The 25,944-nt window shown below is 48.9% G+C and overlaps 1 protein-coding gene across 2 annotated transcripts in view; it reads right to left on the bottom strand.

Annotated features, from left to right (window-relative positions):
- NEPRO (nucleolus and neural progenitor protein) overlaps positions 1–25,944 on the bottom strand; it is a 100,035-nt gene that overhangs the window by 53,731 nt on the left and 20,360 nt on the right. For both annotated transcript variants that reach the window (XM_063953201.1, XM_063953200.1), the window contains exon 2: positions 3,772–3,926. Coding sequence is in view for 1 of the 2 variants with exons in the window: in XM_063953200.1 (XP_063809270.1) it covers positions 3,772–3,926 (155 nt within the window). In the remaining variant the exon portion in view is untranslated. The remainder of the gene's footprint in view (positions 1–3,771; positions 3,927–25,944) is intronic.

Genomic DNA, 25,944 nt, shown 5'->3' on the forward strand with positions numbered 1-25,944 from the left:
GTGTGCTGTAATGTGATGCCGCTGTGCGCTGTAATGTGAGTAACGGACATTGCTGTGTGCTGTAATGTGACGCCACTGTGCACTGTAATGTGACGTCACTGTGCACTGTAATATGAGCAATGGACGTCGCTGGGCGTTGTATTGTGAGTACCGGATGCTGCTGGGCGGTGTAATGTGATGACGCTGTACGCTGTAATGTGAATAACAGACGCTGCTGTGCGGTGTATTGTGAATTGGAACTATTCTGTGGCCACAACCCCATATTTTTTGCCACGCACCTTTGGTGCGCCCTGTCAATATTTTGGTTATGTGGTTACCCTGAGGCTGCAACATATGCGTTACTGGATAGGATATCCTATTCATTACAGCACAGTGAATTACAGGTCATCGGTGCAGAGGAATGCTGGCCATACACCAGGTACGAATACACAATATTGACGCGTGGATCGACCCATTGCATGTTTTGGGTGCGATTACGGGTGGTCATTCCGAGTTGTTCGCTCGTTATTTTTTTATCGCAACGGAGCGATTAGTTGCTAGTACACATGCGCAATGTCCGCACAGCGGCTGCGCCAAGTAAATTTGCTATGAAGTTAGGTATTTTACTCACGGCATTACGAGGATTTTTCTTCGTTCTAGTGATCTTAATGTGATTGATAGGAAGTGGGTGTTTCTGGGTGGGAAACTGACCGTTTTATGGGTGTGTGTGAAAAAACGCTGGGGTTTCTGGGAAAACGCGGGAGTGGCTGAAGAAACGGAGGAGTGTCTGGGCGAACGCTGGGTGTGTTTGTGACGTCAAACCAGGAACGAAACTGACTGAACTGATCGCAATGGCAGAGTAAGTCTCGAGCTACTCAGAAAATGCTAAGAGAGGTCTAATCGCAATAATGCAAATACGTCGTTCGCAATTTTGAGAAGCTAAGATTCACTCCCAGTAGGCGGCGGCTTAGCGTGTGCAAAGCTGCTAAAAGCAGCTTGCGAGCGAACAACTCGGAATGACCTCCACGATGCGATGCGTGTCCCCGTGGGTCACACGTCGCATCAACTGATCATGTGTGCTGCACATATGATCATTCGATCTGGGTGGGGGTCAATTGCGGATCATATGATAGATTGTAAGGTGCATAAGCAACTACCGATCTATCGTACGTCAGGGAGCTGGCGGGGGAGCTCGTCGGACAACATTCATCTAATGCAAGTCGTACTAATATATGGCCAGCAGAAGAGTATTTTAGTATAAACTTAATGGGATTCTTCTAGTTTACTTAAAGCAAATCACAAATGAGTACACAATTTGAATTTCCTGCATAGGTGCAGGTCTGGAGGCACATGAAAAAAAAAGTTTAAATTCTAAGGCACAGTAGCAGTGCTGCCCCCAGGGCCCTTTCGTGACAGCATTGCTCGCAACCCATATTTATGGCCCTGTGTACTGATCCCGTCTACTTTAGTGTTGGTTCCACCTACCATTGATTTGGTGTCGCCCACATGGGGCCACTTCTAGAAATTTTTCCAGGGACACTTTTAGTTCCCAATCCGCCCCTGCTTACATGCCATGCACTTCAAGGAATCATCGTGCATGGTGCCCTCCCCCTGGCCTATCAGACACTTTCCGCTTCACAAAACTCAGCAGCACTGGGACCTCGGACATCCTCCTTGTGTCCTCCTAGCCGGCAGTTCCCTGTCCCTCCCCCTTGTTGTTCCTGCAGTGGCCGATCCTGACAAGCGCAGCTATTCTACCAATTACGTGTTTCCTGTGTAGCGCTGAACATTACCCCTGCGGATGATAGGGAGCTGCTGCCCGGGCTCATCGCAGCCAGCTGCGCAGTGAGAGGTGAGCACTACTGTGTTAGTGTGTGTGACAGTGGGTGACTGCTGAGTGCGAGTGTGTGTGACAGTGGGTGACTGGTTAGTGTGAGTGACTGGTGAGTGTGTGTGACAGCGGGTGACTGCTGAGTGTGAGTGTGTGTGACAGTGAGTGACAGTGGATGACTGCTGAGTGTGAGTGTGTGTGACAGTGGGTGACTGCTGAGTGTGAGTGTATATGCCACTGCATCTGCCCTGGTGCTGGGACCTGATTTGAGATGTCAGTGTCCCTGCTTGGGAAGGAGCTGCAGTTGGTGATAAATGGAACTGGGGAGAGGGGCTAGGGGCTAAATAGGAGAGGTTAGTTATACCCCTTTCACACCGTCTGGGGTGGGTCGCACCCAAGAGCATGACACCCAGGGTGCGACCCGCCTCAAGAACCTTTCACACCGCAGCCAGCAGCCTGGCATATTGACGTCAGCGGTGGCGCGGCGGGAGCAGTGCTTGGAGATGACATGATCTCAAAGCGCTGCCCGTACATAGAGAGTGAACAGGACAGTGAGCCAGATTGAAGACATGTTCAACCCTGCTCACGACCAGGGTTGAAATACCGGGTCGCTCGACCCGGTATTTCAACCCTTGCTCCTTTCAGACCGCAGATGAACACGGGTTATGCGCGCTCATGTGCCCACAACCCATGTTCATAGGTGGCGGTCTGAAAAGGGTATTAGAGGTGCCGGGGTGTGAGAAGGAAGCAGGTAGGAAGTGAAACAAGGTGCAGGGAATGAGGGCGGTGGTGAGGGGAGCAGTAAGAAGTGCAGGGGTTGAAAGGATAGCCGGCAGTTGCAGTTGCAGGGGGTAAGTAAAGGTGAGAGACGCAGGCGATCAGACACAAAGAAGAGCATGTGGGGAGTAGGAGGATTACCTAAAATGATGGGGGTGTTCAATTTATACTTCCATATTCCCACTTTGCGCATTGACAGTATGTGTATTTAGGACTGGGTGCATTTTAACATGTGTGCATTTAATGTAATATGACATAAGGCTTTCTTTTTCTGTTATTTTGCCGTTTCAGAATGATCACAAACATTATTTACACAGCCTCTAGAACGTGATCACTCCTCACATTTTGTCTTTCCTGTATATATGTATATATTTATGATGTAGTTTCTGATGCAGTCTCTTCACTCCAAACACATCGCAGGTGGTCTAATCGCACACAAATAGGTATATCGCCCGTTCTATTGAACGGGCGATGTATGTCTGTAGTGCATCAGTGGGTGTGTACACTTGTTATGTCTGTGAAGGCACCGTTCATAGACATATTGCATCAACTCTGCAGCACAGCTGATGCTGATATATCTTGCAGATATATCGGCCTGTCTGGCTGTGTGAATGGGCGACCGTCAGGGGTTAAAGTTGGGGGGGAATGAGGTGGAACTGAGTTCCACCACCTGTAATGGCAGGGGTCCGTGTGCACCGCACACATTGCACCCATTATAGAAACGCCAATGGTTGTGTGTGTAGATATTTTTATACAATTGCACAACAAGACTAATATACCAGCAGAGGGATCTGCAGATGTATGCATCAACACGGAACAGAAAATAATAAATAAAAGTCTTTGTAACTTTTACAACTAATCAATACTGTAGCTGCCAGCTTACTTAGAGGTCGGGGGTGGGGGGAGGCTGAAGTTTTGCCTAGGGTACCAAGAAACCTTGCACCGGCCCTGATAGTACTATACATCTAACTGAAGATAAAATAACAGATAATATATAGTATATATAGAACACACTATAACCCAAGTAGGAACACAGCGGAAGCCAGAAGAATATAGAACACACATGACAAAATCAATACGTAATCACTATGAAAGTCAATGAGCTAACATAAGCAAGCTAATGTACACACTGGCACAACCTGACTCAAAATGATTTCTAAGCAATTTTACATTATAAAACAAACCTGTTTTAAAGCCAAATATGGTTTATGGTAACTGAGACGGTGGTGGTAAATGTACAGTATGGAGTCCAAGGTAGCAATCTCAATATTCAATGCACTGCTTTTCAATGAGGAGTGGACTTCAAAACATCTTTCAAGAAGCTTGTTGATGTATTTTTCTGAAGAACATATAACAGTAATGTAAGTTTATGGAAACAAACTGTATGGTAATTACTTTTACATAAATCATATTCTTGGTTCATATACCCAAATATGACTTTCACTGCTTACTCCACAGTGGTATTTAATTTGGGGTATATTTGAAATATTTACCTAGTAAAGGTTTGTATTATATTTATTGGTAAAGAAAAGTTTCCTTATACCTTTCCATTCTACTATATTCACATTCATTTAGAATGTGAATATAGTAGAATGGAAAGGTATAAGGAAACTTATGGCATACAATAATTCTAACCTTTTACCTCATCTTGACACTCTCTGTCCGATATCACCCCAGACTTGCAGATTGCTGTGTGCAAAAATCAGTGAGTTTGGAGCAACTGTAAGTGTGTGCGAGAGACAGCCTCACTTATTCACAGACTTGCAGGGCAAGCCTAATGTAATCAACCCCTCAATGCAGTTCCTATTTTTAACACCAACTTCCATATCTAGTCTAAACACTAAACGGTGACACTAAATGATGTTTACACAATACCAAACCACTTTTAACAACTGTAAACATTAAAGTATATGCAGCATATTTATTTTACACTATACATATCTTGATAGGATGCACTCAGCCGTAGCTGCCACCCCATGTCTTAGCCCTAGACACCCCCCCATGTCTTAGCCCTCGACAGCCACCCCCCCCCCCCCCCCCCCGCCCTGTAGCGGCCTCCCCAGTCATGTCAGGTGAGGGGTAAAATAACGGTACCGTTCCCTGTCGGCATTCTAATTGTTGGGCTGTCTGTGTTGATCATGTGACTGCCAGACCCACCCATCTTGATAGCTTCAAAATAAAATATACACATAATGTGCTTGCAATGCCGATGTTGACGAAGATGATCAATTATCTACTACTACACGAGAGTGGAAAATCCTGAAAACTGGTACGGGGCATGCATTACACAGAGTGTACACACAAAGGTGCGGTTGTAATTGAGACGCATGGTATCAGAAATGTCTTGGAAAAGTGCTGGGCATTGCCGGGCAGTGGCTGAATAGACGCATGTAGATGGGCTGTCTTATGGACATATTATGGGAGTCTCATAGGCGCATCACTAAAATGTGTGCGTACTCAGACGTTCAATCATTCACTCTGGAGGCCATACTCAGATGATACACCTGCCATGGGGCTGGTGCAAGTTTCGATGGTGCAACCGATGGTGGCATCTAAAGATGAACCGAGCAGTATTTACATAATAAATACCACTAACACTCAACGGGATGCGGTTACATTGCCGGCAGTCGGGATCCCGGCGGTCAGGATAACAACGCTGGAATCCCGACCACTGACAATGCCGCCAGCCGGAATCCCGGCTAACAGGGGCTATTCCCATTCATGGGTGTCCACGACACCCATAGAGTGGAAACAGAACCTGTGACAAGTGCAGTGTGCCACCAAGCCCGCAGTTTGGCGAGCGCAGCAAGCCCAAGAGGGGACTTGGAGCGCTAGCCCCCCTGCCGGCATTCAGGGAGCCGGAATCCTTGCGTCGGTATGCTGACCACCGGGATCTCGGCCGTCGGCAAACCATACCTAATTATATTTACTTATTTCATCTATTTCACTAACAAAGATCAAAAATCCCTATTCTTTATTTCATATTACAAGCTGCAGAAGTAGCACATCACAGCTCACAGAAAAATAAAAATAGGATTTTGGTTACCTACCGGTAAATCCTTTTCTCGTAGTCCGTAGAGGATGCTGGGATCCATATTAGTACCATGGGGTATAGATGGGTCCACCAGGAGCCATTGGCACTTTAAGAGTTTAATAGTGTGGGCTGGCTCGTCCCTCTATGCCCCCCCTACCAGACTCAGTCTAGAAACTGTGGCCGAGGAGACGACATACTTCGAGAGAAGGAATTACACAGATAGTGGCGAGATTCATACCAGCTCACACAACAGGCAAATCCGGCTAACATGCCGGAACAACTCAGCAACAGCTGAAACAGCAAATAACGCAGAACTTACCTAGGAACCAGGTAACACTGAACTATAACCAATGAAGGAAAACGAAGCGCTGGGCGGGCGCCCAGCATCCTCTATGGACTACGAGAAAAGGATTAACCAGTAGGTAACCAAAATCCTATTTCTCTTACGTCCTAGAGGATGCTGGGGTCCATATTAGTACCATGGGGATGTACCAAAGCTCCCAGTACGGGAGGGAGAGCGCGGAGTCTCCTGCAACACCGCTTGACCAAACTGGAGGTCATCAGAGGCCAAAGTATAGAACTTGTAAAACTTGTCAAACGTGTTCAACCCAGACCAAGTAGCTGCTCGGCAGAGTTGTATTGCCAAGACACCCCGGGCAGCCACCCAGGAAGAGCCCACTTTACGAGTAGAGTGGGCCTTTACGGATTTCGGACACGCCAATCCTGCCGTGGAATAAGCATGCTGGATAGTGAACCTGATCCAGCGTGAAATCGACTGCTTAGAAGCAGGACATCTAATTTTCATTGTATCATAGAGGACAAACAGGGAGTCACTTTTCCTGTGACGAGCCGTCCTCTTCACGTAAATCTTCTAAGTACTCACTACATCCAAGGCCTTTGAAGTAATTGAGGAGTCAGTAGCCACTGGCACCACAATAGGTTGGTTGATGTGGAAAGCAGACACAACCTTAGGTAGGAACTGTGGACGAGTCCTAAGTTCCGCCCTGTCTTCATGGAAGATCAGATAGGGACTTTTACAAGATAAAGCCCCCAATTCTGACACGCGTCGTGCAGAAGCCAAGGCCAACAGGGTGACCGCCTTCCACGTGAGAAACTTGAGATCAGCCTCCTGTAAAGGCTCAAACCAAGCAGATTGTAGGAACTGCAACACCACATCAAGATCCCAAGGAGCCGTAGGTGCCACAAAGGGAGGATGGATGTGCAGAACCGCTTTCAAAAAGGTCTGAACCTCAGGAAGAACAGCCAATTGTTTTTGGAAGAAGATGGACAAAGCAGAGATCTGGACCTTGATGGAGCCCAGTCTCAGTCCCATATCCACCCCTGCTTGCAGGAAAAGGAGAAAACGTGCAAGTTGAAACTCCACTGCTGGAAACTTCTTTGCCTCACACCAAGAAACATATTTCTTCCAAATGCGATGATAATGCTTAGACGTTACCCCCTTCCTGGCCTGTATCAGGGTAGGAATGACCTCACTCGGGATACCCTTCCGAGCGAAGATCTGGCGTTCAACCGTGATGCCGTCAAACAAAGCCGCGGTAAGTCTTGATAAGCGAATGGCCCCTGCAGAAGCAGATCCTCCCGAAGGGGTAAAGGCCGTGGATCTTCCAGCAGAAGATCCAGCAGATCCGCGTACCAAGCCCTCCTTGGCCAGTCCGGAGCAATGAGGATTGCCAGAACCCTTGTTCTTCTCACGAGTTGAAGAACCCTTGGTATCAGAGGAAGTGGAGGGAACACATACACTGACTTGAACACCCAAGGTGTTACCAGTGCGTCCACCGCCACTGCCTGTGGGTCTCTTGACCTGGGACAGTACCTCCGTAGCTTCTTGTTGAGGCGGGAGGCCATCATGTCTATGTGAGGTACCCCCCACCAACCGGTTACCTCCTCGAACACCTCCGGATGGAGGCCCCACTCCCCTGGATGGAGATCGTGTCTGCTGAGGAAGTCTGCTTCCCAGTTGTCTACGCCCGGAATGAAGATTGCCTACATCGCCACCGCGTGCCTTTCTGCCCAGACAAGGATCTTTGACACCTCTGCCATGGCAGCTCTGCTCTTCGTTCCGCCTTGTCAGTTTATGTAGGCCACTGTGGTCACGTTGTCCGACTGCACCTGAACAGCCTGATCCTGAAGAAGGTGTGTTGCTTGTAGAAGGGCGTTGTAAACGGCCCTGAGTTCTAGGATGTTTATTGGGAGAAGTGACTCTTGAGCCGACCATCGTCCTTGAAAGGTTTCCCCCAGAGCGACCGCTCCCCAACCTCTTAGACTTGCATCTGTGGTCAACAGGATCCCGTCTTGAATTCCGAACCTTCTCCCTTCCAGAAGGTGTGGAAGTTGCAGCCACCAGTGGAGTGAAATCCTGGCTTTCGTAGACAGGCGTATCCTCTTGTGCATGTGTAGGTGAGAGCCCGACCACTGGTCCAAGAGGTCCAGTTGAAAAGGTCGAGCATGAAACCTGCCGTACTGCAGAGCCTCGTAGGCGGCAAACATCTTCCACAGAAGGCGGATGCATTGATGAACCGATACCCGGGAAGGACGTAGGACATCCCGGACCATTGTTTGAATCACCAATGCTTTCTCCACCGGGAGAAAAACCTTCTGCACTTCCGTGTCGAGGATCATTCCCAGGAAAGACAGCCACCTTGTCGGCTCCAGATGAGACTTTGGAAGATTCAGGATCCAACCGTGCTTCCCGAGTAGCTGCGTCGTGAGTGTGATGGACCGCAACAACCTCTCCTTGGATGACGCCTTGATCAGGAGATCGTCCAGATATGGAATTATGTTCACCCCGTTTGCGGAGGAGAACCATCATCTCCGCCATCACCTTGGTGAAGATCCTTGGTGCTGTTGAGAAGCCAAACGGTAGCGCCTGAAACTGATAGTGATCGTACATCAGCGCAAACCTGAGATAAGCTTGATGCGGCGCCCAAATTGGAATGTGGAGGTAAGCATCCTTGATGTCCATTGACATCAGGAACTCCCCCTCCGATAGCCCTGAAATGACAGCTCTCAGAGATTCCATCTTGAATTTGAACTCCTTGAGATAAGGGTTCAAAGATTTTAAATTTAGAACAGGCCGTATCGAACCATCCGGTTTCGGTACCACAAAAAGGTTCGAATAGTAACCCTTGTTCCGTTGTGGAAGAGGGACCTGAACAATGACCTTTGACACCACCAATTTCCTGATGGCGTCCAGAAGAATTGTCCTATCCGCCAGCAGAGCCGGTAAGCCTTACTTGAAGAAACGGTGAGGCGGAGGCTCTTGAAACTCCAGTCTGTACCCCCTGGGCACTATATCCAGGACCCAGGGGCCCAGACCCGACGACACCCAGACGTGGCTGAACTGCCTGAGTCTCGCCCCCACCTGACCTTCCTCCAGTCCTAGCTGTAGACCGTCATGCGGAGGACTTAGGAGTATCAGAAGCGGGCTTCTGGGTTTGGGAATCTGCGGGAGCAGGTTTCTTTCCTTTGGCACGACCACCTCTGAAGAAGGTGTTCGAAGGCTTATTCTTTCTAGGTCTCGCGGCCCGAAAGGACTGTGACGTGTTAGATGAAAAGGGCTTCTTCATAGCCGGTGCAGCCGAGGGGAGAAAAGGAGACTTACCCGCGGTAGCCGTGGCAATCTACGCATCCAGTGCCTCCCCAAACAGAGCCTGACCTTTGTACGGAAGGCCTTCCACACACTTCCTGGATTCCGCGTCCGCGGACCAGTTGCGCAGCCAGAGACCTCTGCGAGCAGAGACTGACATGGAGGAGATCCCCGCAGCCATGGAACCCAGATCCTTCTTGGAATCCACCAGGAACCCTGCAGAATCCTTAATATTACGTAAAAATAAATCAACGTCACCTTTGTCCAGTGCAGACCGATTCCTCTTGCAGAGTTATCGACCACCTGGCAATAGCTTTAGCAATCCAAGCACAGGCTATAGTAGGCCGCAATATAGCCCCTGAAGCCGTGTAAATGGATTTCAGCGTAGCATCCAGCTTGCGATCTGCCGGGTCCTTTAATGCAGGGACCGGTAATACCACCTGCTTGGACAGCCTGGATACAGAGGCGTCGACTATCGGCGGGGACTCCCATCTCTTCCTATCCTCCTCTGGGAAGGGAAAAGCAACCAAGACTCTCTTATGGGAATATGGAATTTCTTTTCTGGAGTTCACCATGCCTTTTCAAAGATAGCATCCAATTCCTTGGATGCCGGGAAGGTAAGGGGGGGGCTTCTTATTATCCGTAAAGAAGGCCTCCTCCACCTGTTCCGGAGCTGTGTCCGAAATGTGTAAAACATCCCTAACAGCCTCAATCATCAACTGCACCCCCCTAGCAAGTGATGCCGTTCCCCTCAACACATCCCCATCACCGTCTCCAGCGTCAGAATCGGTGTCCGTGTCATCCTGCATAATTGCACGCTTATGAGAATGTACCGTAGGGGACCCCCGAGGAGGCAGAATCAGACCATACGACCATAAAGGACTGAAGGACCTGAGTGGCGTGCTCAGTCCTAGCAACCCTATCAGAAATCTAAAAAATAGTCCCCCTCAGAGAGACTAACCATTCTGGCTCTCTAACTGGGATCTGCGCTAAAACAGTGAAATCCTGATTGCATGGAATGGAGTCTTCCTGGGAAGACAAATCCTCTGCAGCATATGAAACAGTGTCCCTAGACATGTTGGCATATACACTCAAACACCCCACAAACACACAGGGTATTATGCAGACGAGTCCCCCCCCCCCCCAAGAATGGCAGAGAGACACAGAGATTGGAGCCAACCCACACACAGCGCTCTTGAGGCAAAGGGAGTACCTTCCCAGCGCTGACTGTGTCCATTAATAGGTGACACAGCCTTTAGGCAGCCTCCCCCCTCTTCTACAGCCCCCTGGTACCATACAGACTGCTGGCGAAAGATCTGGAGGAACTTGGATCCAGTGAACTGTGACTGCAGGCAGGAAAAATGGCGCTGAACGCTGCTGGGTCCGCTCTGAGAAGCTCCGCCCCCTTCAATGGCGCTGTCTTCCCGCTCACAAGAGGATTATACTGGCCGGAGGAATATGCTGACCTGGGTCCGCAGACCCCGACACGCTGAAGACAACCAGTGCAGGGTCCGGAGCTGGCTCAGGGCGCTCCCTCCCAAGCGCCGCACCAAGGTACCGCTGAGCCTTCCAGGAGTGCAGGAACAACCGCGCTCCTGACCCGTAGCCGCCCTCTTCACACTGTCCCCCCGCTTGCTTATCTGACTCGCCACACTTCAGCTTCTGAGGGGGTGGCGGCTTGCTGCCGGGGCGAGCGTTCCCCTGTGGTGGGGTGCGATCAGACCCCTCTGGAGCCACCATCCAGTCAGTGGGAGCAGTGGCTCAAGACCACGCGGTGCGGACACTGCCTCCCCCCTCAGTCCCACGCTGCAGGGAGGCTGTCGCCAACAGCCTCCCTGTAAAATAAAAAAACCTGAAAGAAAAAATTACTCTTTACCAGAAGAACTCTGTAGAGCTCTCCTAGCTGTGGCCGGCTCCTCCGGGCACATTTTCTAAACTGAGTCTGGTAGGGGGGGCATAGAGGGAGGAGCCAGCCCACACTATTAAACTCTTAAAGTGCCAATGGCTCCTGGTGGACCCGTCTATACCCCATGGTACTAATATGGACCCCAGCATCCTCTAGGACGTAAGAGAAATAAAATTAAGCAGGTAATTTTGATAAGTGACGCCCTTAACAGTGCATGTTTTACAGATCTCCCAATTGGTGTACTGCCCATTACTGTTTGACACATTTTAAAAGTTCAACAGGTGGAGCCAATTATTTAATTGTGATACTGAGATCTGTAGAACACGCACTGAAGCATGTTGGGAAACACTGGTTTAAGGACTGAAATTAAATGATCTGTTTCCCCAGGTTGCTCATGATAAAGTCATCTAGATTGTTAGTGCACTGGTGCATTAAATGAAGTAAACATCCTGCCTGATGCGCCATCAGCACCATACTGCAAACAATACATTTACACCCTTTTACGCCAATGGCTTTAACAAAAAAGGAGTATAGAATTAATATTAGCCTGTAGCAGCAATGCCACTGAAACAAATTGTGTGTTCCTGACATTTTTAAAAAATCTTATTAGATAAATAAAACGATGATGAAATACAAGTGCCTATGCCTAGCCCATGTAAGATGGAGAAGTGTAAGAAAACATAAGGGGCTATATTTACGAAGTGGCAACTTTTGTAAGTCGCTGCATCTCGACAAGTTTGAGGTAAAAACTTAAAGTGGTATCATGCTTAATGTTAGGCATCATGCTTAAAAACCACTTAACTGACGATTTTTCCCTTCAAAAGCGTTAACAACATTGTTTTTTAAAATTTATTTTATTTAATAAAGTTGAAAAAGTATTTTTTTAAATATTTAAACATTATATTATGCACACCTACAGAACGGATCTCCTCGTCAAAAACGGGGGGACAGGGTGGGACGGCGCAGTTGCATGAAATCTGACCATGCCAGTTAAGTGGTTAATGTTAGTGCCACTTTAAACTTTCACCTCAACACCATCACTTTGTAAATATAGCACAAGGTCTGACAGTGCTTGGGTATAAGCTAAATTGGATACACACTATATGATATTTGTGCAATATATCATCCAGACATGGATTGGAAGGATATATAGTGTACATATCGTATAGTGTGTAACCCGAACTGTCGTTTATTGAAGCGCCCCATTGGATGTGCTGCATGTCTACTGGACCAATGCGGTGTAGCTACAGGCAGCATGTAACGATACAATATGCCGTTGTAAAGCAGATTATACAGCAGTGTGATGTATCATTTGCATCGACGCTGAGTCGCACAGTCAGAAGGTGTGTTCCCAGCTATAGACTGTGACCTGTTCACTATTATGTGTGGTATTTCTATGCAATTCTCATTTTTTGCGTTTCTGGCTGAAAATGAATAATGATATGAGTCCCTTACTACAGCATCTGACCTTATCTCCCTTTACACTCCCATCCGCCCTCTTTGCTCCACAAATTTACACCACCACTCCTGTCAACTGATTACTTCCTCCCATTCCTGCCTCCAAGGTTTTGGCCATGGTGCTCCCTATCTCTGGAATTTTCCACCTCTCTACAAAACTTTAAATGGGTTCTCAAGAACCACGCATCAAACCCAGGCATCTCTCATACTAAAATACTACAACATAGGAACAAAGGGTGCAGGTGCACCATACACCATTAAAATTATTATAACCATAATATAATATTTGAGGTTCTTGGCATATATTGGCCAGTATATGAGCCTGCCCACCTGCTTCACGGTGACCTCATCGGACAGGTCCCTAACACTATAGGAGTTCACCTCCGGGACGCAGAGCACCCCCAGACCACCCCAGCCAAACCACCCCAGGGCATCACACAGAAAAAAGGATAGGAGTGAAAGATCAGTGTTAAGCAAATGAAAGAGGCTGCTGAATGTAAAAGAAAAGAAGAGGACAGCAGTAAAGTGTTAGAATGTGAAGTTTAGCTGAGCAGTATTAGAAGTGTAAAAAATATGTGAAAAAAGCTACATAAATATAAAACAAACACAATGTGATATAAGTGTTAAAAGTAAATGTAAGGTGGTGATGCCCCAAGGTGGCCCAGCCAGAGCAATATAGGGAGCTCCACGCCCCAAAAGCTCACCCCCAAACTGTATATAATTAAAAGGATCATACCTATGTCTTTTGTGCAGTCAGAATGTGCTGGTTCCCTGTTTAAAAGCCTGAGAGGCAGTGGGTGGGGTGCTAATCCAGAGATGAGGGCTGTCCCAATCCCTCAGGTGTGTATACACACACATAATATAGACTATATGGAAACAGGGCCTGGACTGCACACCCTAGCTTATTATAATAAGAATTTACTTACCGATAATTCTATTTCTCATAGTCCGTAGTGGATGCTGGGGACTCCGAAAGGACCATGGGGAATAGCGGCTCCGCAGGAGACTGGGCACAAAGTAAAAGCTTTAGGACTAGCTGGTGTGCACTGGCTCCTCCCCCCATGACCCTCCTCCAAGCCTCAGTTAGGATACTGTGCCCGGACGAGCGTACACAATAAGGAAGGATCTTGAATCCCGGGTAAGACTCATACCAGCCACACCAATCACACCGTACAACTTGTGATCTGAACCCAGTTAACAGCATGATAACAGAAGGAGCCTCTGAAAGATGGCTCACAACAACAATAACCCGATTTTTGTAACAATAACTATGTACAAGTAATGCAGACAATCCGCACTTGGGATGGGCGCCCAGCATCCACTACGGACTATGAGAAATAGAATTATCGGTAAGTAAATTCTTATTTTCTCTAACGTCCTAGTGGATGCTGGGGACTCCGAAAGGACCATGGGGATTATACCAAAGCTCCCTAACGGGCGGGAGAGTGCGGATGACTCTGCAGCACCGAATGAGAGAACTCCAGGTCCTCCTCAGCCAGGGTATCAAATTTGTAGAATTTAGCAAACGTGTTTGCCCCTGACCAAGTAGCTGCTCGGCAAAGTTGTAAAGCCGAGACCCCTCGGGCAGCCGCCCAAGATGAGCCCACTTTCCGTGTGGAATGGGCTTTTACAGATTTTGGCTGTGGCAGGCCTGCCACAGAATGTGCAAGCTGAATTGTACTACAAATCCAACGAGCAATCGTCTGCTTAGAAGCAGGAGCACCCAGCTTGTTGGGTGCATACAGGATAAACAGCGAATCAGATTTCCTGACTCCAGCCGTCCTGGAAACATATATTTTCAGGGCCCTGACTACGTCCAGCAACTTGGAATCCTCCAAGTCCCTAGTAGCCGCAGGCACCACAATAGGCTGGTTTAAGTGAAATGCTGAAACCACCTTAGGGAGAAATTGAGGACGAGTCCTCAATTCTGCCCTGTCCGTATGAAAAATTAGGTAAGGGCTTTTATAGGATAAAGCCGCCAATTCTGAGACACGCCTGGCTGAAGCCAGGGCTAACAGCATTACCACTTTCCATGTGAGATATTTTAAGTCCACAGTGGTGAGTGGTTCAAACCAATGTGATTTTAGGAATCCCAAAACTACATTGAGATCCCAAGGTGCCACTGGAGGCACAAAAGGAGGCTGTATATGCAGTACTCCCTTGACAAACGTCTGAACTTCAGGAACAGAAGCCAGTTCTTTTTGGAAGAATATTGACAGGGCCGAAATTTGAACCTTAATGGACCCTAATTTGAGGCCCATAGACAGTCCTGTTTGCAGGAAATGCAGGAAACGACCCAGTTGAAATTCCTCTGTAGGGGCCTTCCTGGCCTCGCACCACGCAACATATTTACGCCAAATACGGTGATAATGTTGTATGGTTACATCCTTCCTGGCTTTGATCAGGGTAGGGATGACTTCATCCGGAATGCCTTTTTCCTTCAGGATCCGGCGTTCAACCGCCATGCCGTCAAACGCAGCCGCGGTAAGTCTTGGAACAGACATGGTCCCTGCTGGAGCAGGTCCTTTCTTAGAGGTAGAGGCCACGGGTCTTCCGTGAGCATCTCTTGAATTTCCGGGTACCAAGTCCTTCTTGGCCAATCCGGAGCCACGAGTATAGTCTTTACTCCTCTCCTTCTTATGATTCTCAGTACTTTTGGTATGAGAGGAAGAGGAGGGAACACATACACTGACTGGTACACCCACGGTGTTACCAGAGCGTCCACAGCTATTGCCTGAGGGTCCCTTGACCTGGCTCAATATCTGTCCAGTTTTTTGTTGAGGCGGGACGCCATCATGTCCACCTTTGGTTTTTCCCAACGGTTTACAATCATGTGGAAGACTTCTTGGTGAAGTCCCCACTCCCCCGGGTGAAGATCGTGTCTGCTGAGGAAGTCTGCTTCCCAGTTGTCCACTCCCGGAATGAACACTGCTGACAGTGCTATCACATGATTCTCCGCCCAGCGAAGAATCCTTGCCACTTCCATCATTGCCCTCCTGCTTCTTGTGCCGCCCTGTCTGTTTACGTGGGCGACTGCCGTGATGTTGTCCGACTGGATCAACACCGGCTGACCCTGAAGCAGAGGTCTTGCCTGACTTAGGGCATTGTAAATAGCCCTTAGTTCCAGGATATTTATGTGAAGTGACGTTTCCATGCTTGACCACAAGCCCTGGAAATTTCTTCCCTGTGTGACTGCTCCCCAGCCTCTCAGGCTGGCATCCGTGGTCACCAGGACCCAATCCTGAATGCCGAATCTGCGGCCCTCTAGGAGATGAGCACTCTGTAACCACCACAGGAGAGACACCCTTGTCCTTGGAGACAGGGTTATCCGCTGATGCATTTGAAGATGCGATCCGGACCATTTGTCCAGCAGATCCCACTGAAAAGTTCTTGCGTGGAATCTGCCGAATGGAATCGCTTCGTAAGAAGCCACCATCTTTCCCAGGACCCTTGTGCATTGATGTACTGACACTTGGCCTGGTCTTAGGAGGTTCCTGACTAGGTCGGATAACTCCTTGGCTTTCTCCTCCGGGAGAAACACCTTTTTCTGTACTGTGTCCAGAATCATCCCTAGGAACAGCAGACGTGTCGTCGGAATCAGCTGCGATTTTGGAATATTTAGAATCCATCCGTGCTGTCGTAGTACTACTTGAGATAGTGCTACTCCGACCTCTAACTGTTCTCTGGACCTTGCCCTTATCAGGAGATCGTCCAAGTAAGGGATAATTAAGACGCCTTTTCTTCGAAGAAGAATCATCATTTCGGCCATTACCTTGGTAAAGACCCGGGGTGCCGTGGACAATCCAAACGGCAGCGTCTGAAACTGATAGTGACAGTTCTGTACCACAAACCTGAGGTACCCTTGGTGAGAAGGGCAAATTGGGACATGGAGGTAAGCATCCTTGATGTCCAGAGACACCATATAGTCCCCTTCTTCCAGGTTCGCTATCACTGCTCTGAGTGACTCCATCTTGAACTTGAACCTTTTTATGTAAGTGTTCAAGGATTTCAGATTTAAAATGGGTCTCACCGAGCCGTCCAGCTTCGGTACCACAAACAGCGTGGAATAATACCCCTTTCCCTGTTGTAGGAGGGGTACCTTGATTATCACTTGCTGGGAATACAGCTTGTGAATGGCTTCCAATACCGCCTCCCTGTCGGGGGGAGACGTTGGTAAAGCAGACTTAAGGAACCGGCTAAGGGGAGACGTCTCGAATTCCAATTTGTACCCCTGAGATACTACCTGCAGGATCCAGGGGTCCACTTGCGAGTGAGCCCACTGCGCGCTGAAATTCTTGAGACGGGCCCCCACCGTGCCTGAGTCCGCTTGTAAGGCCCCAGCGTCATGCTGAGGACTTGGCAGAAGCGGGGGAGGGCTTCTATTCGTGGGAAGAGGCTGTTTGCTGCAGTCTTTTTCCCCTTCCTCTGCCCCGGGGCAGATATGAGTGGCCTTTTGCCCGCTTGCCCTTATGGGGACGAAAGGACTGAGCCTGAAAAGACGGTATCTTTTTCTGCTGCGAGTTGACTTGGGGTAAAAAGGTGGATTTTCCAGCCGTTGCCGTGGCCACCAGGTCCGATAGACCGACCCCAAATAACTCCTCCCCTTTATACGGCAATACTTCTATATGCCGTTTGGAATCCGCATCCCCTGACCACTGTCGCGTCCATAATCCTCTTCTGGCAGAAATGGACATCGCACTTACTCTTGATGCCAGAGTGCAAATATCCCTCTGTGCATCTCGCATATATAGAAATGCATCCTTTAAATGCTCTATAGTCAATAATATATTGTTCCTGTCCAGGGTATCAATATTTTCAGTCAGGGAATCCGACCAAGCCACCCCAGCACTGCACATCCAGGCTGAGGCGATTGCTGGTCGCAGTATAATACCAGTATGTGTGTATATACTTTTAAGGATATTTTCCAGCTTCCTATCAGCTGGTTCCTTGAGGGCGGCCGTATCAGGAGACGGTAACGCCACTTGTTTTGATAAGCGTGTGAGCGCCTTATCTACGCTAGGGGGTGTTTCCCAACGCGCCCTAACCTCTGGCGGGAAAGGGTATAATGCCAATAATTTTTTAGAAATTAGCAGTTTTTTATCGGGGGAAACCCACGCTTCATCACACACCTCATTTAATTCATCCGATTCAGGAAAAACTACGGGTAGTTTTTTCACACCCCACATAATACCCTTTTTTGTGGTACTTGTAGTATCAGAAATGTTCAAAACCTCCTTCATTGCCGTGATCATGTAACGTGTGGCCCTACTGGAAAATACGTTTGTTTCCCCACCGTCGACACTGGAGTCAGTGTCCGTGTCAGTGTCTGTATCGACCTGAGGTAACGGGCGTTTTATAGCCCCTGACGGTGTTTGAGACGCCTGTACAGGTATTAACTGATTTGCCGGCTGTCTCATGTCGTCAACAGTCTTTTGTAAAGTGCCGACACTATCACGTAATTCTTTCCATAAGACCATCCAGTCAGGTGTCGACTCCCTAGGGGGTGACATCACTAACACAGGCAATTGCTCCGCCTCCACACCATTTTCCTCCTCATACATGTCGACACAGCGTACCGACACACAGCACACACACAGGGAATGCTCTGACAGAGGACAGGACCCCACTAGCCCTTTGGGGAGACAGAGGGGGAGTTTGCCAGCACACACCAGAGCGCTATATATATACAGGGATAACCTTATATAAGTGTTTTTCCCTAATATAGCTGCTGTATATATTAATATGCCAATTTAGTGCCCCCCCTCTCTTGTTTTACCCTGTTTCTGTAGTGCAGGACTGCAGGGGAGAGTCAGGGAGCCTTCCTCCAACGGAGCTGTGAGGAAAAAATGGCGCTTGTGTGCTGAGGAGATAGGCTCCGCCCCTTTTTCGGCGGCCTTTCTCCCGCTTTTTTGTGGAAAACTGGCAGGGGTTAAATACATCCATATAGCCCAGGAGCTATATGTGATGTATTTTTAGCCATTTACGGTATTTTCATTGCGTGCCAGGGCGCCCCCCCCCAGCGCCCTGCACCCTCAGTGACCGGACTGTGAAGTGTGCTGAGAGCAATGGCGCACAGCTGCGGTGCTGTGCGCTACCTTATTGAAGACAGGACGTCTTCTGCCGCCGATTTTCTGGACCTCTTCACTCTTCTGGCTCTGTAAGGGGGCCGGCGGCGCGGCTCCGGGACCCATCCATGGCTGGGCCTGTGATCGTCCCTCTGGAGCTAATGTCCAGTAGCCTAAGAAGCCCAATCCACTCTGCACGCAGGTGAGTTCGCTTCTTCTCCCCTTAGTCCCTCGATGCAGTGAGCCTGTTGCCAGCAGGTCTCACTGAAAATAAAAAAACCTATTTAAACTTTTACTCTAAGCAGCTCAGGAGAGCCACCTAGATTGCACCCTTCTCGTTCGGGCACAATATCTTAACTGAGGCTTGGAGGAGGGTCATGGGGGGAGGAGCCAGTGCACACCAGCTAGTCCTAAAGCTTTTACTTTGTGCCCAGTCTCCTGCGGAGCCGCTATTCCCCATAGTCCTTTCGGAGTCCCCAGCATCCACTAGGACGTTAGAGAAAATAAGATTTTACTCACCGGTAAATCTATTTATCGTAGTCCGTAGTGGATGCTGGGAACTCCGTAAGGACCATGGGGAATAGAAGGGCTCCGCAGGAGACTGGGCACTCTAAAAGAAAGATTAGGTACTATCTGGTGTGCACTGGCTCCTCCCACCATGCCCCTCCTCCAGACCTCAGTTAGGATACTGTGCCCGGAAGAGCTGACACAATAAGGAAGGATTTTGAATCCCGGGTAAGACTCATACCAGCCACACCAATCACACCGTATAACTCGTGATACTACACCCAGTTAACAGTATGAAGTATAACTGAGCCTCTCAACAGATGGCTCAACAATAACCCTTAGTTAGGCAATAACTACATACAAGTATTGCAGACAATCCGCACTTGGGATGGGCGCCCAGCATCCACTACGGACTACGAGAAATAGATTTACCGGTGAGTAAAATCTTATTTTCTCTGACGTCCTAGTGGATGCTGGGAACTCCGTAAGGACCATGGGGATTATACCAAAGCTCCCAAACGGGCGGGAGAGTGCGGATGACTCTGCAGCACCGAATGAGAGAACTCAAGGTCCTCCTCAGCCAGGGTATCAATTTTGTAGAATTTAGCAAACGTGTTTGCCCCTGACCAAGTTGCAGCTCGGCAAAATTGTAAAGCCGAGACCCCTCGGGCAGCCGCCCAAGATGAGCCCACTTTCCTCGTGGAATGGGCTTTTACTGATTTAGGATGCGGAAATCCAGCCGCAGAATGCTCCAGCTGAATTGTGCTACAAATTCAGCGAGCAATAGTCTGCTTAGAAGCAGGAGCACCTATTTTGTTGGGTGCCTACAGGATAAAAAGCGAGTCAGTTTTCCTGACTCCAGCCGTCCTGGAAATATACATTTTTAAGGCCCTGACTACGTCCAGTAACTTGGAATCTTCCAAGTCCCTAGTAGCCGCAGGCACTACAATAGGTTGGTTCAAGTGAAAAGCTGATACCACCTTAGGGAGAAACTGGGGACGAGTCCTCAATTCTGCCCTATCCATATGGAAAATCAGATAAGGGCTTTTTCATGACAAAGCCGCCAATTCTGACACACGCCTGGCCGAAGCCAAGGCCAATAACATGACCACTTTCCACGTGAGATATTTCAAATCCAGTTTTAAGTGGCTCAAACCAATGTGATTTTAAGAAACTCAACACCACGTTGAGATCCCAAGGTGCCACAGGAGGCACAAAAGGGGGCTGAATATGTAGCACTCCCTTTACAAATGTCTGAACTCCAGGCAGTGAAGCCAGTTCTTTCTGGAAGAAAATCGACAGAGCCGAAATCTGGACCTTAATGGAACCCAATTTTAGGCCCATAGTCACCCCTGACTGTAGGAAGTGCAGAAAACGACCCAGCTGAAATTCCTCTGTCTTCCTGGCCTCACACCACGCAACATATTTTCGCCAAATACGGTGATAATGGTTTGCGGTTACTTCTTTCCTGGCTTTTATCAGCGTAGGAATGACTTTCTCCGGAATGCCCTTTTCCTTTAGGATCCGGAATTCAACCGCCATGCCGTCAAACGCAGCCACGGTAAGTCTTGGAACAGACAGGGCCCCTGCTGTAGCAGATCCTGTCTGAGCGGTAGAGGCCATGGGTCCTCTGATATCATTTCTTGAAGTTCTGGGTACCAAGCTCTTCTTGGCCCATCAGGAACCACGAGTATCGTTCTTACTCCTCGTTTTCTTATTATTCTCAGTACCTTTGGTATGAGAGGCAGAGGAGGGAATACATAAACCGACTGGTACACCCACGGTGTCACTAGAGCGTCCACAGCTATTGCCTGAGGGTCCCTTGACCTGGCGAAATATCTAGTTTTTTGTTTAGGCGGGACGCCATCATGTCCACCTGTGGCCTTTCCCAACGGTTTACCAACAGTTGGAAGACTTCTGGATGAAGTCCCCACTCTCCCGGGTGTAGGTCGTGTCTGCTGAGGAAGTCTGCTTCCCAGTTGTCCACTCCCGGATTGAACACTGCTGACAGTGCTAAGACGTGATTTTCCGCCCATCGGAGAATCCTTGTGGCTTCTGCCATCGCCATCCTGCTTCTTGTGCCGCCCTGTCGGTTTACATGGGCAACTGCCGTGATGTTGTCTGATTGGATCAGTACCGGCTGGTTTTGAAGCAGAGGCCTTGCCAGACTTAGGGCATTGTAAATGGCCCTCAGTTCCAGAATATTTATGTGTAGGGATGACTCCTGACTTGACCAAAGTCCTTGGAAATTTCTTCCCTGTGTGACTGCCCCCCAGCCTCGAAGGCTGGCATCCGTGGTTACCAGGACCCAGTCCTGTATGCCGAATCTGCGGCCCTCTAGAAGATGAGCACTCTGCAGCCACCACAGTAGAGATACCCTGGTCTTTGGAGACAGGGTTATCAGCTGATGCATCTGAAGATGCGATCCCGACCACTTGTCCAAGAGGTCCCACTGAAAGGTTCTTGCATGGAACCTGCCGAATGGAATTTTGCTTCGTAAGAAGCTACCATTTTTCCCAGGACTCGTGTGCAGTGATGCACCGATACCTGTTTTGGTTTCAGGAGGTCTCTGACTAGAGATGACAGCTCCTTGGCTTTCTCCTGCGGGAGAAACACTTTTTTTTGTTCTGTGTCCAGAACCATCCCCAGGAACAGTAGGCGTGTGGTAGGAACCAGCTGTGACTTTGGAATGTATAGAATCCATCCGTGCTGTTGTAGCACTTCCCGAGATAGTGCTACTCCGACCAACAACTGCTCCTTGGACCTCACCTTTATAAGGAGATCGTCCAAGTACGGGATAATTAAAACTCCCTTTTTTCGAAGGAGTATCATCATTTCTGCCATTACCTTGGTAAAGACCCTCGGTGCCGTGGACAGTCCAAACGGCAGTGTTTGGAATTGGTAATGGCAATCCTGTACCACAAATCTGAGGTACTCCTGGTGAGGATGGTAAATGGGGACATGTAGGTAAGCATCCTTGATGTCCAGGGATACCATGTAATCCCCCTCCTCCAGGCTTGCAATAACCGCCCTGAGCGATTCCATCTTGAACTTGAATTTTTTTATGTATGTGTTCAAGGATTTCAAATTTAAAATGGGTCTCACCGAACCGTCCGGTTTCGGTACCACAAACAGTGTGGAATAGTAACCCCGTCCTTGTGAAAGTAGGGGCACCTTGATTATCACCTGCTGGGAATACAGCTTGTGAATTGCCTCTAGCACAGCCTCCCTGCCTGAGGGAGTTGTCGGCAAGGCAGATTTGAGGAAACGGTGGGGGCGAAGACGCCTCGAATTCCAGCTTGTACCCCTGAGATACTACTTGAAGGATCCAGGGATCCACCTGTGAGCGAGCCCACTGATCGCTGAAATTTTTGAGGCGGCCCCCCACCGTACCTGGCTACGCCTGTGGAGCCCCCGCGTCATGCGGTGGACTCAGAGGAAGCGGGGGAAGAATTTTGATATTGGGAACTGGCTGACTGGTGCAGCTTTTTCCCTCTTCCCTCGTCTCTGTGCAGAAAGGAAGCGCCTTTGACCCGCTTGCTTTTCTGAAGCCGAAAGGACTGTACCTGATAATACAGTGCTTTCTTAGGCTGTGAGGAAACCTGAGGTAAAAAAATTTCTTCCCAGCTGTTGCTGTGGATACGAGGTCCCAGAGACCATCCCCAAACAATTCCTCACCCTTATAAGGCTCTATGTGCCTTTTAAAGTCAGCATCACCTGTCCAGTGTCGGGTCTCTAATACCCTCCTGACAGAATGGACATTGCATTAATTCTGGATGCCAGCCGGCAAAATATCCCTCTGTGCATCCCTCATATATAAGACGACGTCTTATGTTCGCAAAATAGTATCCCTGTTTGACAGGGTTACAGACCACGCTGCAGCAGCACTATCTGCAGGTCTCAGTCTAGTACCTGAGTGTGTAAATACAGACTTCAGGATAGCCTCCTGCTTTTTATCAGCAGGTACCTTCAAAGTGGCCGTATCCTAAGACGGCAGTGCCACCTTTGTTGATAAACGTGTGAGCGCCTTATCCACCCTAGGGGATATCTCCCAGCGTAACTTATCCTCTGGCGGGAAAGGGTACGCCATCAGTAACTTTTTAGAAATTACCAGTTTCTTATCGGGGGAACCCACGCTTTTTCACACTTCATTCACTCATTTGATGGGGGAACAAAACACTGCCTGCTTTTTCTCCCCAAACATAAAACCCTTTTTTAGTGGTACTTGGGTTAATGTCAGAAATGTGTAACACATTTTTTATTGCCGGGATCATGTAACGGATATTCCTAGTGGATTGTGTATATGTCTCAACCTCGTCAACACTGGAGTCAGACTCCGTGTCGACATCTGTGTCTGCCATCTGAGGGAGCGGGCGTTTTTGAGCCCCTGATGGCCTTTGAGACACCTGGGCAGGCGCGGGCTGAGAAGCCGGCTGTCCCATAGCTGTTACGTCATCCAGCCTTTTATGTAAGGAGTTGACACTGTCGGTTTATACCTTCCACCTATCCATCCACTCTGGTGTCGGCCCCACAGGGGGCGACATCACATTTATCGGCATCTGCTCTGCCATCACATAAGCCTCCTCATCAAACGTGTCGACACAGCCGTACCGACACACCGCACACACACACACAGGGAATGCTCTGACTGAGGACAGGACCCCACACAGCCCTTTGGGGAGACAGAGAGAGAGTATGCCAGCACACACCAGAGCGCTATATAATTTTGGGATTAACACTATATTGAGTAAATTTTTCCCAATAGCTGCTTGTATATACAATATTGCGCCTAAATTTTGTGCCCCCCCCCCCCCCCTCTCTTTTTAACCCTTTGAGCCTGAAAACTACAAAGGAGAGCCTGGGGAGCTGTCTTCCAGCTGCACTGTGAAGAGAAAATGGCGCCAGTGTGCTGAAGGAAAAGCCCCGCCCCTTTTTCAACTGACTTTCTCCCGCTTTTTCTGGAATACTGGCAGGGGTAATTTTACATCTATATAGCCTCTAGGACTATACATGATGTAGATTTGCCAGCCAAGGTGTCATATATTGCCCTCAGGGCGCCCCCCCCCCAAGCGCCCTGCACCCTCAGTGACCGGAGTGTGAAGTGTGCATGAGGAGCAATGGCGCACAGCTGCAGTGCTGTGCGCTACCTTGGTGAAGACCGAAGTCTTCTGCCGCCGATTTTCCGGACCTCTTCTTGCTTCTGGCTCTGTAAGGGGGACGGCGGCGCGGCTCCGGGAACAAACACCAAGGCCAGTTCCATGCGGTCGATCCCTCTGGAGCTAATGGTGTCCAGTAGCCTAAGAAGCCCAAGCTAGCTGCAAGCAGGTAGGTTCGCTTCTTCTCCCCTTAGTCCCTCGATGCAGTGAGCCTGTTGCCAGCAGGTCTCACTGTAAAATAAAAAACCTAAAATAAACTTTCTTTCTAGGAGCTCAGGAGAGCCCCTAGTGTGCATCCAGCTCGGCCAGGCACAGAAATCTAACTGAGGTCTGGAGGAGGGGCATGGTGGGAGGAGCCAGTGCACACCAGATAGTACCTAATCTTTCTTTTAGAGTGCCCAGTCTCCTGCGGAGCCCGTCTATTCCCCATGGTCCTTACGGAGTTCCCAGCATCCACTAGGACGTCAGAGAAAATGGGATGTGCTACCTTGCTGGGACTAAATACTGTAATACTACAACATAGGAATAAAGGGTGCAGGTGCACCATACATCATTAAAATTATTATAACCATAATATAATATTTGAGGTTCTTGGCATATAGTGGACAGTATATGAGCCTGCCCACCTGCTTCACGGTGACCTCATCGGACAGGTCCCTAACACTATAGGGGTTCACCTCCGGGACGCAGAGCACCCCCAGACCACCCCAGCCAAACCACCCCAGGGCATCACACAGAAAAAAGGATAGGAGTGAAAGATCAGTGTTAAGCAAATGAAAGAGGCTGCTGAATGTAAAAGAAAAGAAGAGGACAGCAGTAAAGTGTTAGAATGTGAAGTTTAGCTGAGCAGTGTTAGAAGTGTAAAAAATATGTGAAAAAAGCTACATAAATATAAAACAAACACAATGTGATATAAGTGTTAAAAGTAAATGTAAGGTGGTGATGCCCCAAGGTGGCCCAGCCAGAGCAATATAGGGAGCTTCACGCCCCAAAAGCTCACCTTCAAACTGACTTTGTATATACCGTATATACTCGAGTATAAGTCGACCCGTATATAAGCCGAGGCACCTAATTTTACCCCAAAAACCTGGGAAAACTTATTCACTCGAGTATAAGCCTAGGGTGGGAAATGCAGCTCTAGCCGTACACAGCCCTCAGTGCCAGATATGCCCTCATACTGCCAGATATGCCCCCACAGTGCCAGATATGCCCCCACAGTGCCAGATATGCCTGATATGCCCCACAGTGCCAGATGTGCCAGATATGCCCCACAGTGCCAGATGTGCCTGATATGCCCCACAGTGCCTGATATGCCCCACAGTGCCAGATGTGCCCCACAGTGCCAGATGTGCCAGATATGCCCCACAGTGCCAGATGTGCCTGATATGCCCCACAGTGCCTGATATGCCCCACAGTGCCAGATGTGCCTGATATGCCCCACAGTGCCTGATATGCCCCACAGTGCCAGATGTGCCTGATATGCCCCAAAGTGCCTGATATGCCCCACAGTGCCAGATGTGCCTGATATGCCCCACAGTGCCTGATATGCCCCACAGTGCCAGATACTTACCCTCCGTCGCTCCCGCGCTGTCTTCTGAAGGAGGGACACGGAGAGAGCAGCGCG

The sequence above is a fragment of the Pseudophryne corroboree genome, chromosome 2 (genome assembly GCF_028390025.1).
Source record: "Pseudophryne corroboree isolate aPseCor3 chromosome 2, aPseCor3.hap2, whole genome shotgun sequence".
Lineage (NCBI taxonomy): Eukaryota > Metazoa > Chordata > Amphibia > Anura > Myobatrachidae > Pseudophryne > Pseudophryne corroboree.